Consider the following 16,111-nt stretch of genomic DNA (forward strand, 5'->3'; position numbering starts at 1 on the left):
ACCTCTAGCTCTGGGAATGACTGGACCTCAAGCCCTATATACCTTCTAATATTATAGGAAATAAATATTTTGCATAGACTCATTCTTGAAAGAAATACGTATAGTATAGTTGCCATTTGACATAGTATAGTTACCATTTGTGAGTGTTTATCACGCCCTAGGCACTATGGTAAACAAGTTATCTTCACTTCATCCTTATAGTAACCCTAAGATAGAAATTATTACTCCTGAAGCTGAGACTCAGGAAGCTTATATTAATTTGTCAAAGGCTGTATTGCTAGCATATGGTAAGGCTGAAGTTTACTCATGAGTCTGTGTGACTCCAAAGTCCATAGTTAAAATATGAACCGAGGCTTGAAAGTCTTTTTGTAATAAAGGAATTTTTTGGCTGTTATGCTTTTTGTGCCAACAAGAATGGACCAGTAAACAGTCTGATTTCCTTTAGATTGTAAACTACAAGAGAGAAATAGCTACATCTAAATGAAACTAAAAATTCTACAGCATGCAGTGGGGAATGGGGGGAGGACTTTAGCCCTGGGCTCTCTTGAGAGTCAGATCTGTATTTCCAACATCCTACTAGAAATTTTCACCTGGTTGCCCACAGGTACCTCTGACTCAACATACCCCCAAATAATTACTGGTCTTATCTTGGACTGGATATTAGAATGAGCTCAAAAAAGCAGTCCATCCTAACATAAATTTAGCACAGGCATAAACAGGAGCAAACTAACATCAGATACTAGAGGGCAAAGTATGAGCAAGATGCTAAAACCTGGACTGTGGGGCAAAAATGGAACCAGGGACAAACAGGAGTCACGCCAGGTTCACAAGGCCAGATACATCAAATCTAATCACAAGGAAACTGGAAAGGCAGAATCAGCGCTGAATTTTAAAATATCCAAATTAAGAATTTCTGTTACCAAAGATCTATAGCTAAAGTTAACAGATGAGGACAAGTTGAGAGGCAATATTTACAAAGTCTAAATTAACAAAGAATCAATATCTAGAATATACAAGAAAGTCCTAAAAATCAGTAAGAAATTCAATATAAAAAAATGTGCAAAAGATATCAATAAGCAATTCAAAGAAAGAAAATTAACATAGTTCATATAGATGTGAAGCCTCACTAGTAAAGACAGAAATAGAAATAAAAACAGCGAGATACCGCTTGTTATACATCAGACTGGCAAAAATTAAAAAGTCATCAAATATGGAGAAAGGAGATGGAGAAATGCACTGGTAATGAGAATGTAACTTATACTCTTGCTGGAGAGCAAGATGGCAATATTTTAAAATGAAATGCATATATCCTATGACCTAGCAATCTACTCTCAAATAAAAATAACAAAGAGAAATTTTCACCTAGTCTATAAGAAAACCTGTTAAGAGGCTGTTTATCACAGCCTTGTTAATGATAGCGAAGACTTGGAAGTAACTTAAGCGCCTATAGGAGAATAGACATATAAAATTAGTTGTATGGAAATACTATGTAACAATCAGGAACAATAAATTATATGTGTGTGTGTATCTGTGTGTGTGTATTTACTGTCATAGATTAGGTTCCCTGGGAAGCAGGTGAGGTACCTGTTAAGGTCTTTAGCTCATTTTTAAATTGGGTTGTTTATTTTCTTATTGTTGAGTTTTGAGAGTTCTTTGTATATTTTGGATGAGTCCTTTACCAGATGTGTCTTTTGCAAATATTTTCTCCCAGTTTGTGGCTTGTCTTCTCATTCTCTTGTCAATGTCTTTTGCAGGGAAGAAGTTTTTAATTTTAATGAAGTCCAGCTTATTAATTCTTTCTTTCTTGGATCAGGCCTTTGGTTATTGTATCTGAAAAGTCATCACCATACCTAAGGTCATTTAGGTTTTCTCCTCTGTTACCTTCTAGTAATTTTTATAATTTTACATTTAGGTCTATGAACCATTTTGATTTAAATTTTGTGAAGGGTGTAAAGTCTGTGTCTAGATTCATTGTTTTGCATGTGGATGTCCAGTTGTTCCAGCACAATTTGTTGAAAAGACTGTCTTTGCTCCTTTGTATTGCCTTTGTTTCTTTGTCAAAGAGCAGTTGACTATATTTATGGAGGTCTATTTCTGGGTTCTCTATTCTGTGCCATTGATCTGTTTGCCTATTCTTTTACTAACACCACACTATCTTGATTATTGTAGCTTTATAGTAAGTCTTAAATTCAGGTAGTGTCAGTCCTCCATCTTTGTTCTTCTCCTTTAATAATATGTTGGCTATTCTGGGTTTTTTGCCTCTCCATATAAACTTAGGAATCAGTTTGTCAATATCCACAAAATAACTTGCTGGGATTGTGATTGGAATTGCCTTAAATCTATAGATCAAGTTGGGAAGAACAGACGTCTTGACAATATTGAGTCTTCCCATCCATGAACATGGAATATCTCTTCATTTATTTAGTTCTCCTTTAATATCTTTCATCAGAGTTTTGTAGTTTTCCTCATATAGATCTCATACATATTTTGTTAGATTTATACCTAAGTATTTCATTTTGGGGGTGCTAATGTAAATGGTATTATGTTTTTAATTTCAAAGTCAACTTGCTCATTGCTAGTATATAGGAAAGTGATTGGCTTTTTAATATTAGCTTTGTCTCCTTGTAACCTTCCTATAATCACTTACTAATTCCAGGAGATTTTTTTGTCAATTCTTTTGGATTTTCTACATAGACAATCACATCATCTGCAAACAAAGACAGTTTTATTTCTTCCTTCTCAAACTGTATACTTTTTCTTTTCTTGTCTTGTCTATTGTATTATCTAGTAATACCAGTACAATTTTAAAAATCAGTGGAAAGAGGGAACATTCTTACTTTGTTCCTGATTTTAGTGGGAAAGCTTCAAGCTTGTCACCATTAAATATGATGTTAGTCATAGTTTTTTGTAGATCTTCTTTATCAAATTCAGGAAGTTCCTCTCTATTCCCAGTATACTAGGAGTTTTTATCATGAATTGGGTGTTATATTTTCTCAAATACTTCTGCTGTATCTATTGATATGATCATATGATTTTTCTTCTTTAGTCTGTTGATGTGATGGATGACATTAATTGATTTTCAAATGTGGAACCATCCTTGCATACGTGGGATAAATCTCACTTGGTGTATAATTCTTTCTATACACTGTTGGATTTGATTTGCTAATATTTCATTGAAAATTTTTATATCTATGTTCATGAAAGATATTGCTCTTTAGTTTTCTTTTCTTATAGTGTCTTTGTCTGGTTTTGTTATTAGGGTAATGTTGGCCTCATAGAACATGTTAGGAAGTATTCCATTTGCTTCTAGCCTCTGAAAGAGACTGTAGAGAATTGGTATAATTTCTTCCTTAAATGTTTGATAGAATTCACCAGTGAACCCATCTGGGCCTGGTGCTGATAGGTTTTTATTACATCAAAAAAAATATTCCTCATACTAGAAACACTATTAACAAAAGGAAAACAAATAACTCATTAGGATTTATACTTTCAGTGTATGACAAATGGTTATGATCTATATTTTACAAATAGCTTCTGTAATTAAGTAAGAAAAAAAAAAGAAAACTCCATCAGAAAAATGGGAAAGGACATCAAAAGGTCATAAAATGAGAAATACAAGTGGCTAATAAGCATAAGAAAAATATTCAATATTATGAGAAATAATTTAAGTAAAACATGAAAGGTGGTTAATTCCAGGTCTCAGCTATCAATAGGCAACAACCAGTATAAAATATGATACACTTAAAAGGCAATCTTTAAGAGAACAGAAATTAGTATAACCTTATCTGGAGAGAAATTCTGCCTGTACATTGATAGCCTTAAAAAGGTCCATAGTGCTCACTTAACATTAATCCTAAGGAAAAAATTAAAACAGTGCATACGTTTTTGTCTTGAAATATTTCTATTCCAAAGTGTTCCAAAAGAACTAGTAGGAGCAACTAAAATAAAAATTCCCTTAAAGCACGTTGGTTAAATCTAACAAAAAAAGTACAAAATTTCCATGGAAAAAATTATAAAAGACATTGAAGAAAACTTAAATGAATAACATCATCATGGCGGAAAGTCTCAATATCATAAAACATAAACTCTACCCCCCAAAATTGCCTATATGTTCTAGGCAATTTCAATCAAAATCCAAATAGGGTTTGATTCTAAAATGTATATGGAAGTACAAATGGCTGAGACTAGCCAAGACAGTCTCAGAGAAGGAGAAGACTTTTTCAAAGCTGTAGCATTAATTCAGTATGGGATCAGCACCATAATAGGCAAGTAGGTAACAGAACAGAATAAGAGTCTGGAAACAGAAGACACATATATATGGAAACATATGATAAATGATAAATAAAGAGCTACCATTGCAGATCAGCAGGGAAAGGATGTAAATAAATTGTGCTTGGACAATGGTTACTCATATAGAAATAAAAGAAAATGGATTGCTACCATACGTCACACACAAAAAAACATTTCTAGATAAAGTAAAGACAAATATGAAGGCCAAACTTAAAACTTTTATAAGGAAATACAGGAGGATATTTTTATGACCTCAGGATGGTGAGTAATTTCGAATACCAACAAATGAAAAGATTGATAAATTCTATTACATTGAAATTAAGAATTATTGGTAAACAAAATATAAAGGGAATAAAAATAACACATCATATAATAGGAGAAGATAACTGCAATATATATACGAAGAATTCCTGAAAAAAACAAAAAAAAAGAAACAACCCAATTGATTAATGGGCAAAAAACACAGAAGATGAAATATGAATCTCCAATAACATATTTTTTTAAAATGCACACCCAAACTACTAATAAGGGAAATACAAATTAAAATTGCAATAAAATGCCATTTCACACCTATCTGATTGGCAAGGACATTAAATATTGGTGAGAACTGGTGCAGGTATGGAGCAATAAAAACTTACTCATTGCTAAAGATTGTTTAAATTGGTATAGGCACTTTGGAAAACAATTTTGCATTACTCAGTACAGTCAAAAATAAACATATCTTTCTCCCTGAAATTTCACTCCTTAGCAATAAATAAATAGTAAAGGAGACATATAAAAGAATGTTCATGGCAGAATTCTATGTAATAGCAAAAACAAAAACTGAAAACAACCCAAATATCCATCAACAATAGAGTGGGTAAATCAATTGTTTCATCATGAAAGACTATATAGGAGACATTAAAGACTTTTAAGCTGGGTGAAGTCTATGTTTGCTTACTTATACTTTAAACTGTATATATGCAGTATATTTTTGCAGGTATGATATACTTAATAAAGACTTTATAAATACAACGCATATGTATTGTACAAAGTTCAGACTATACACAAATGTACATATAAGAAAGTAAAAATTATCTAGAGTCCTATCACCGACAGATAACCACTGTTATTTTGTTGCATACATCTCCCTTCAAACTATGTAAGTGTGCGTATTTGTTTTTACTTAATTACATGTGGACATTTTCCCTTGTTACTAAATCTACCTAAAATATTTTTTTAAAGAAAAAATCTATAAAGAACGTATTATACAGTGCTATCTCATAAAAATGCTGCTTTTGCCAAACAGGACAAGCATCTACCATATAAAGTTTAATCCCAAGAAAAGAATGCCGGGGGTGGTAGGGACAATTCTTCATTGCAAGAAAAGATTTCATAATGAAAATTTCTTTAGGATTCTTTCAAGATTTTTCACAATGGCTTGTGTCATTTTTAAGTTAATAACACAATCAAAAAATGGTATTCTCAAGAAAAGCAAAGAGAGTTAGAGGTATACAGTGGTGGGGGTAGAAGGAGGTGGCTGCTACTTTAGATAGGTAGCCTTCTCTGACCATTCCCACGTAAAGTAGCATACAGTATCACTCTGCATGCCTCTATCTTCCTTTGCTTTTCTTGATAGTCCTCATCACTTCATTATCTGTCTTCTTCAGGAGAATACAAGCTCCAAGAAGTCAGAGAATTTGTTCTGCTCACTGCTGTATTTCAGTGCCCAGTTCAGTGCCTGTACATAGTCAATGCTCAATAATGCATTAACAAATAAACTGGATGAGATAAGCATAATTATAGCTTTCCACAGTGGGAGCAGGTGTGTGTGAGTGTGTGTGTATTGGGAAGAAGTTGTATTAATCATAAATCACATTTTTAATTCCAAAACTTATTATTTATTTTACATTAAAAATCTATATTTATATTTTCAAAGACCATTTTACCTCATTAATATCAGCTTCTGTTTTTACTTCTGACTTTGGAACAGAAGTAGCATGTAAGTTTGAATTATTAACAAGTTTGTCACAATCATTTGTTATCTTTCCAGTGTAAGCAAAGATGTCCTCATGTATTCTAGATGAAGAAATGAGAAGGAAAAAACCCACAGTCCTTTTAAACTCATATCTCATTAATATCCAGAATACATAAATAACTAGACATTCCTCCAAAGAAGGTATATAGATGGCCAATAAGTACATAAAAAGATGCTTAGCATCACTAATCATCAGGGAAATACAAATCAAGACCACAATGAGATATCACTTCACACCAATACCACAGAGATATATCACTTCACACCAATTAGGATAGCTATTATTTTTAAAAAAAGAAAAATAATAAGTGTTGGTGAGGATTAGAACCCTTGTGCTTTGCTGATAGGAATTAAAATGGTGCTGCTACTGTAGAAAACAGTAGGGAAGCTCCTCAAAAAGTTAAAAGTAGAATTACCATATGATCCAGCAATTCTGCCTCTAGGTATATAAACAAAAAAATTGAAAGCAGGGACTCAAACAGATATTTTCACATTAATTTTCATAGAACCATTATTTACAATAGCCAAAAGGTGAAAACAATGCAAATGTCCAGCAATAGATGAATGGATAAACAAAGTATAGTATATACATACAATGGAATATTATTGAGCCTTAAAAAGGAAGAAATTCTGATACATGCTGCAACATGGATGAACCTTGAAAACTTTATGCTAAGTGAAATAAGCCAGACAAAAAGGACAATTATTGTATGATTCTCCTTATATGAAGTACCTAGAAGAGGTAAATTCATAGAGACAGAAAGTATAATAGAGGTTACAAGGGCTTGGTTGGGGGGGGACGGTGCATGGGGAATGAAGAGTTATTGTTTAATGAGTACAAAATTTCCATTGGGATGATGAAAAAGTTCTGGAAATGGATATGAGTGATGGTTGCACAACATTGTGAGTGCACTTAATGCCACCAACTTTTACATCTAAAAATGATTAGAATGTCAAATTTTATGTTATTTATATTTTACTACAATAAAAAATACATGTCTCATTTCAGCAAGATGGGGAAGTAAAAACATTTCTATAAGTCTTAATTGGGGGGAGAGACAAAAATGAAGCATTTTTTTGAAAAGTAAAGATTTACAAATATATACTAATAGGGAAACATAATTTTAATCATAATTATTAGGAAGATAGAGAATTCATAAACACACTGAAAAGCATAAAGAACTCTAAAACATAGAGGTGGAGGGAGGCATTGGGAATTAAGAGACATTTAACTGAATCAGCAAAAATAGGAAAATTGGGAAAAGAGAAAAAACAATAACAAAGTAAAATTAATAATAAGCATAAATAAAATGGAAAGAATAAAATCAAAGCATACCAGTTATTACTAGATGTGAATAGGCTCAATTTCCATATTAAAAGACAGAAACTATCAGATTGGGTTAAAAAGCAAAATCAAACCACAATAAGATAAGATAAATATCTGAATATAAGGTGAAAAAGTAAGGTTGAAAATAAAGCTATTAGGAGTTTCTGGCAGAAAGAGAATAGCACAGAATCATTATTTAAAAATTGTTTTCCAAATCTCCTCATAAAAATCAGACAGAGAAATAGACAATCTGAATAGGACTGTATCTATTAAAGAAACTGAATCAATAATTAGTAAGCTTCCAAAACAGAAAGCCCCAGGCCCACATGGGTTTACTGGTGAATTCTACCAAACATTTAAGGAAGAAATTATACCAATTCATTCTATGAGGCCAGTATTATCCTGGAACCAAAACCAGACCAAGACATCACGAGAAAAGGACCAATATCCTTTATGAATATAGATGCAAAAATCCTCAACAAATTACTAGCAAACTGCATCCAGCTGCATATACAAAGGATTTTACACCATAATCAAGTGGGATTTATTCCAAGAATGCAAGATTGGTTCAACATACAAAAACAAATGTATGTAACATAATGTAGTACACCATATTAGGAGGACAAAGTTAAAAAACACATGGTCATCTCAAGAGACACAGAAAGAAAGCATTTAACAAAATCCAACCCCATTTCATGTAAAAACATTCAACAAACTAAAGATAGAATGGAACTTCCTCAATCTGACAAAAATCATCTGCAAAAAACCCATGGCTAACATCATACATAACGATGAAAGACTGAAAGTTTTCTCTGTGAGATCAGGAATAAAATAGGGATACTCACTCTTGCCACTTCTAATAACACTGTACTGAAGGTTCTAGCCAGGGCAATCAGGCAACAAAAAGAAATGAAAGACATCATATTGAAAAAGAACAAGTAAAACTACCTCTATTTGCAGATAATATGATCTTGTATATAGAAAATTGCAAGGAATAAAAAAACAATGTTAGAGCTAATAAGGTCAACAATGTTGCAGGATACAAGATCAATATACAAAAATCAGTTGTATTTCAATACACTAGCAATGAACAATCCAAAAATGAAATTTAAAAAGTAATTCCATTTACAATAGCATCAAAAAGGATAAAATACTTAGAATAAATTTAACAAAAGAAGTGTAAGATGTGTACACTGAAAACTACAAAACATTGTTGAAAGAAGTGAAAGACCTATATAAATGGAAAGGTATCCCATGTTCATGGATTAGAGAACTTTACACTGTTGAGATGAAAGTGTTCCCCATATTTACCTACAGATTCAATGCAATCCCTATCTAAATTCCAGCTGCCTTTTTTTTTTTTCAGAAATTGGAAAACTTATTCTACAATTCATATGGAAATGCAAGGGATTCAGAATAGCCAAAACAATGTTGAAAAACAACATTGGAAGATTCACATTTTCCAATTTCAAAACTTACTACAAAGCTACAGGTGCCAAGGCAATTCAATGGAGAAAGAATAGTCTTTTCAACAAAGAGTGCCAGGACAACTGGATATCTATCTATCTATGTATCTATCTATCTTATCTATTTCTATACCATATCTATATGTATTTCTATACCATATGCAAAAGAATGAATTTGGACCCCATCTCACTCTACATACAAAAATTAACACAAAATACATCAAAGACCTAAAAGCAAAAGCTAAAATTGTAAAATCTTAGAAGAAAACATAAGTATAAATCTTCATGACCTTCGATTAGGCAACGATTTCTTAGATATGACACCTAAAGCAAAATCAAAGAAAAAATAAACTGGCCTTCTTCAAAATTAAATACTTTTGTGCTCCCAAGGATACTATCAAGAAAGTGAAAAGATGACCCACAGAATGGGAGAAAATTTTTGCAAATAACCTATTATTTGGTAATAGGAAGGGCCTAGTATCCAAACTATATTTTTTAAAAAACTCTTAAAACTCAACAGTAAAAAGACAAATAACACAATTTAAAAATGGACAAAATATTTGAATAGACATTTACCCAGAGAGGGCATATAAATAGCTAATAAGCAATGAGAGGATGGTCAACATCATTATTCATTATGGAAATACAAATCAATATTGTTAGGAGGTCAATGGAAACAGATTCAATAATGATAGCTACTACTTACCAGGCATTTACTCTGTGTTTATTCTCCAACAACATTATGATACAGGTATTATAGTTATCTCCAATTTAGAGAAGAGGAAACTGAGGTCTAAAGAATTTATTTAACCTCTGTTAGGTTAATAGCTAGCCTATGTCACAAAACTTGTCGGAGACAAAATAGGGATTAGAACCCAGGTAGTCTGACTCCATAAAAAAGATGTACTTGAACCACTACCCATGTATTCCTCCTATAACATAAAAATATGTGTACAAGACATGCTGTATTTTAAAAATGAGCTATAAAGTAGTACACTAGGATTACAACACTGGAAAACTATTTAGGAAAAGTCTAGAAGAAATTACACCAAAATAATAAGACATTGTATTTAAGTGATAGAATTAGGGTGATTTTTGTTTTCCAAATTTTCTATAATTTGGAAATTTAGTTATATAGTTAAGTGATGACTTAACTATAATAATAAAAATCTATTTTAAAAAATTATGTTCAGAATTAAAGACTTTTCCTAAACACAAATATACACATACATACACACCAGTAGTTTTAGAGGAAATAAAATTATAATGAGCTATCACTAAATAGTTGTGTTTTTATATAGGTTAAAGTCCTGGCATTGACTCAAATCAGTTACAAGGACTTAGGTAAGTGATTTAAGCTTTATGGATTCAGTAATGAACCAGAAAAACAGAATATATTATCTTTAAGATTCTTTACAATTTTATGAATTGATATATTTTTCTCTCTCTAGTTATGATACTAAAACTTCGATTTGGTTAAAATGATATTGCTAAATTTTGACAGTTTGGACATAATTAAAGTATTCTACAATTTCAATTTGTATTCCTTATTTCACAAATTACAGTGGATAGATCCCATTGTGGAAAATGAGAAAAATGCTTTTTTTTTTTAAACAGCGGTTTAAATAGAAGGTGAAAATATTTTGTATTCCATAGACATTACTTGGAATTGATTCAAATTCCCATTCAACCTTGTGGCTCCTTCCAGAATCATTGTCACATAGCTTTAAGAACTAGCTCTGAACTTGGAAGATACATAGGATTATGTAATTCATTAATCCTGCATATATTAATCCTGTGCATCAGATTGCCAGATTTAGCAAATAAAAATACAGAACACATAGTTAAATTTAAATTTCAGATAAATAATAATTTTTAGTATAGGTAATATTTGGGACATACTTATACTAAAAAATTAATTGTTGTTTATCTGAATTTCAAATTTCACTAAACATTCTGTATTTTATATGGCAACCTGACCTATGCAGAATTTTGAAAAAGAATTGGGAAATTTTCTGGACAGCATTATGTAAAGTATTACCAGATAATAAGTTCAGATAATTGCAAAATTTGAGTACATATAATTGGCTACAAGGAGAGAATTTTCAAATTCTAGCTTAAATTATTAGGTATTTCCTCCGTAAGTGGCAATATATTACAACATTATTATTATAAATTACTTTTTTAAGTCAAAAAACTGTGATTTACTTGATGAGATTTTCATTCTTTTTTTCCATGGAAAATGGCATTCTAGCAGAATTATTAAATAATTCCAAAAGTAGTGTGACTGCAGTGTTCATTAATTGACGGATGAGTTCCTGAAATATGTAGTCAACCAGCATCAGAAATCTCAAAATTGTTTCTAATAAATCTCGATATTTAGGCAGCTTGAAATATTCTGTGTCATCTTCAGAGAGGTTTGACTCAAAATATTCTTTAAGGTCTTTCTTTTCTGCCACCTACAATTCAATAAACAATTGAGAGACAAGTGATGATTTCCTGTGTTACTGCAACATGATTTCTAATTTATATTATTTTTATTAGTCTGAATAACATATTGGAACTAAATATTATCAAGCAAAAAGAAAACAACTCATATGTTCTGAAGACTATGAAGTTTGATGTCTCACTTATAAGCAGATAAGTTTATGGAACTCAAACAGGAAGTATACACTAACGAAGATCTGCGTGTTCCTATATAGAGGGACCCTCCTCAGATACACCTAGAGTTAGCAATGGGGGAGAGTCAAGTCTAAATAGAAGGTTTCCTAAAACCCAGTCCAGTGCTGTCTCCCTTACGCCAGGCTATAGCAACTAGACTTCTTTTTTTTAACACATATATGCTACATAATACAAAATTAAGAAAAAATTTAAGTTCTTCAAATCTGATATTAGAGTTTTATTTTTTAGATAATATAATTATATCTCTTAAGACAACTGACTTACTAGGTTACTGAAGACTGGCGTATTTTGATCAAAATAGGTGGCATCAGTACTATTAATACCACTAAACACTTGTAAACTGTGCTCCTAAAAATAATCCTGAAATTACTCGAAATTGTTCCTTTTAGACACATAAACATTTTTTATTACTGATAGACCTTTAAAATTCCAAAAATATTTCTAATTTTTGTTCTTTTATTGGGTGTTCATGCTTTTAATTTTTTGCTCCATTGATACTTAAATACTTGGTAAATAGTCATCCTTCTCAACTTGTATTCTGATTTTTTAAAACATAATTGCATTAGTTTTTTATGTTGCCTCTCTTCACATTTCATTTATTCATGTTTTCCTTTTTAAAATTTAATTAGGTCAGTTGTTTACCAGTTTGGCAGGTTTTTTCCAGTACTGGCTGACGCTCTGGAGGAATGGTTTACCAACATGGTGCAGTTCCTGATCAATATGACAGTTGCTAAAGAAACTGGGCTAAAAAAAAGACAGGGTAATTTCTACACCAGTTACGGGCAGAGCCATATTGAGCCTGACACGCGGAATACTAAATTTATCAATAGGTTATGTTTTTATTGAAAAAGTTATGTTTTCCCAGGAGTGGCCACATGATTTGAAAACCTTATGTGCATAATGCATGGATTTTTAATTGGTAAAATGGTAAAGTAGTGCCTATTAACTATTCAAGACCATTTTGAATAGCTTAATAACTGTATCAGTACAAAAGTATATAAGAAATAGGCCTGGTAGTGCTGGTCTTTTTATTGAATATTGCTGAGGCTGATGGAGATTCTGGCATTTGATAAGCTCGCCTATTTTATGCCATCACAGACTATATTTTGGGTCAGGCATATCTCAATTCTGACTCTAGGTTTACATCACTGATGGTAGCTCTCGGTTTCCATTCCATCAGTTCTATACCTGTGTTATATTCTTCCAGAGCGAGGAGTCCCAAGCATTGCCTAAAAGAATGCTTTTCAACCTAGCTGTACTCTAGATTCAGCTGAGGAGCTTTCATAGTGCTGCTTGGGCTCTACCATCAGAAATTCTGATTTAATTGGTCTAGGATGGTCCCAGATATCAATATTTATTAAAAGCACCACACGTGATTCTAGTGTGCAGCCTATTGGAGAACCACTAGCTTATGGTTTAGCCAAAGAGTAGTCAGATATTTCAGGACAGTTTAAAAAATTTGTCCAAGATGGCAGAGTAGGAGACCCCCAGCCTCTGTCCCCCCACAAAGATCAAGAATTAGACAGCTATCCACCAACAAAAACAGCTCTGGGAGAGCTCTAGAGTCCACTTAAGAGACATCAGCAACACAGTGGAACAAAAGACCTGAGCACAGGTCAGGTCTTTTTGTGAGCACAGCCACACAAAAAGAGAAAGAAGACAGCTTCAATTTGTCTGCATCATTCCGTGCCTAGCAGGCATTGCTCAGTGCCAAGAGGGAACTCTCTAGCTAGAGAGAGCTCCTCTTGCCAGGAAAGAAAGAGTGGAGGGGGCAACCAGCTTCTCCAGACTTTAGGGCACTGCACAAATGTCCCACTTTGATTTCAACCTGTTCCCACTGAGTAGCAAAGCTGAGATCTACAGAGATGGCTAGAACAAGAAAGAAAAACAGGGACTGCTAATAGCAGCCATGCAGGAGGAGTGATCACGGTTCACAGTGTCCTGCTCAACAGACAAACACAGCAGTTTTTGCCACTGAAGAAGGAACCAAGGACCAGCACAGCTGCTGCAGACCCCCATCAGATTCACCAGCTTTTGCCACACAGGTATTCATATTCACTGATGCCAGCTGCCTGATTCCTCCGCACTCCTTCCCTTATCCTGCCCCTGCCGGAGCCTGGGAACCACACCAGCAGCCAGCCCAGGCCTCTGTGGCTGTATGAGTGCAAGACACCAGCCTAGACCCCCATCGCTGACCCCACCAACATGCATATGCCCACAGCTAGCCCCTCCAGCTGGCCACTGGCCTGACACCCTTCACCAAACTCCACTGCATGTGCATGCTTGGGGGGAAGACTCTGCAGTCATGGGACAGCACACACGACAGCCAAGGCCCCCACAGCTGCTTGTGGGCCTGGATCAGACACTGTCTTTGGTCACTTGCCTGCACCACTTTACTCACCTGCAGCTAGCCCCACCAGCTGAGTACCTTCATGCCCCTAGGCTGACCCCTGTACTGCCATGCACCTGTGGTGAGACCCAGCAGCCACAGTAGTATATGCTGATAGGCAGTTCTCAGCAGGTACCAGTGCATCCTCAGTTGGCCTGATCCTTGCTGCCTGCCCTGCCCTCACCACTATCTGTGTGTCTCCACTGGCCCCTGCCAGTATATAGGCACCTGCAGATAGCTCCAGCAGCCAGGGGTGTGCATGCTACAAGTTCTGGCCACCACCACTTCCTGCCTTGGTCCCTAGCCATCGGACCTGGAGCCACTGCTGAGGACCCCCAACAGCTCTTGCATTTGGCACCCTGCACCACTAGACCTAGGGTCACAAGATGCTCCAGCATGCCCCACCCACAGGTGTAAGTGTTCCCTTACTGTAGTCAGTCCACAAAGTCTGGAAGAGGTGACTGCTTCTTCAAATGCACAGACACCTATGCAAGGCTACAGAGATCGTGAAAATCAGGAAACATGACACCACCAAAGGAATATAGTAAACCTCCAGTCACTGGCCCCAAAGAAATGGATATCCGGGAATTACCCAACAAAGAATTCAAAATAATTGTTCTAAAGATGCTCAGAGGGCTACAAGAGAACACAGATAAACAACTTAATGATATGAGGAAAACAATACAAACAAAATGAGATGCTCAACAAAGAGATAGAAAACATAAAAAAGAACCAAATAGAAATTTTGGAACTAAAGAATACAATGACTGAATGAAGAATTCAACAGAGAGCTTCAACAACAGATTCCACCAAGAAGAGGAAAGAATAAGTGAGCTACAAGACAGATCAATTGAAATTATCCAGTCAGAGGAGAAAAAAGAAAAAGGAATGGAAAAGAGTGAATAAATCCTAAGTAATCTATGGGATACCATCAAAAGAATCAATTTACCAATTATTTGAGTTCCAAAAGGAAAAGAGAGGAGGAAGGAGGCAGAAAGCTTATTTAAAGAAAATAGCTGAGAACTTCCCAAATCTGGGGAGCGATCTGCATTTCCAAGTTCATGAAGCTCACAGATCACCAAATAAAATCAACTTAAAGAGATCCTCTCCATGACACATGATAAAACTCAAAACTCAAAGATAAGGAGAGAATCTTAGCAGCAGGATAAAAAAAGCTTGTAACTTACAAGGGAACTCCCATAAGGCCATCAGCAGATTTCTAAGCAGAAACTTTACAGACCAGAAGAGAGTGGGATGATATGCACAAAGAGCCAAAAAAAAAAATTGCCAAATAAGAATACTTTACATGGCAAAGCTGTCCTTCAGAAATGAATGAGTGATAAAAGCTTTCCCAAACAAACAAAAGCTGAGGGAACTCATCACCACTAGACTTGCCTTATAAGAAATGCTGAGGGCTGGCCCTCTGGCTTAGTGGTTAAGTGTGCGTGCTCCGCTACTGGCAGCCCGGGTTCGGATCCCGGGCGTGCACCGAGGCACTGCTTCTCCAGCCATGCTGAGGCCACGTCCCACATACAGCAACTAGAGGGATGTGCACCTATGACATACAACTATCTACTGGGGCTATGGGGAAAAAAAGGAGGAGAATTGGCAATAGATGTTAGCTCAGAACCAGTCTTCCTCAGCAAAAAGAGGAGGATTAGCATGGATGTTAGCTCAGGGCTGATCTTCCTCACAAAAAAAAAAAAGAAAAGAAATGCTGAAAAGTGTTCTTCAAGCTGAAATAAAAAGATGCTAATTAGTAACACAAAAACACATGAAAATATACAACACACTAATAAAGGTAAGAATATAGTCAGATTCAGAATACTCTAAAAATGTGATATGGTGGAATGTTAACCAGATAACTCTAGCATAAAGGTTAAAGGACAAGAGTATTAAAAAGAACTATAGCTACAATAATTTGTTAACAGACATACAAT

The 16,111-nt window shown here is 34.4% G+C and overlaps 1 protein-coding gene across 1 annotated transcript in view; it reads right to left on the minus strand.

The window, feature by feature from the left end:
• Positions 1–16,111, minus strand: part of DNAH14 (dynein axonemal heavy chain 14) — a 344,464-nt gene that overhangs the window by 280,004 nt on the left and 48,349 nt on the right. Inside the window, exons 10-11 of the mRNA XM_058533894.1 lie at positions 11,309–11,559; positions 6,219–6,348 (exon numbers count right to left, since the gene is read on the minus strand). Of these exons, the coding sequence (XP_058389877.1) occupies positions 6,219–6,348; positions 11,309–11,559 (381 nt within the window). The remainder of the gene's footprint in view (positions 1–6,218; positions 6,349–11,308; positions 11,560–16,111) is intronic.

The sequence above is a fragment of the Diceros bicornis genome, chromosome 38 (assembly GCF_020826845.1).
Source record: "Diceros bicornis minor isolate mBicDic1 chromosome 38, mDicBic1.mat.cur, whole genome shotgun sequence".
Taxonomy (NCBI): domain Eukaryota; kingdom Metazoa; phylum Chordata; class Mammalia; order Perissodactyla; family Rhinocerotidae; genus Diceros; species Diceros bicornis.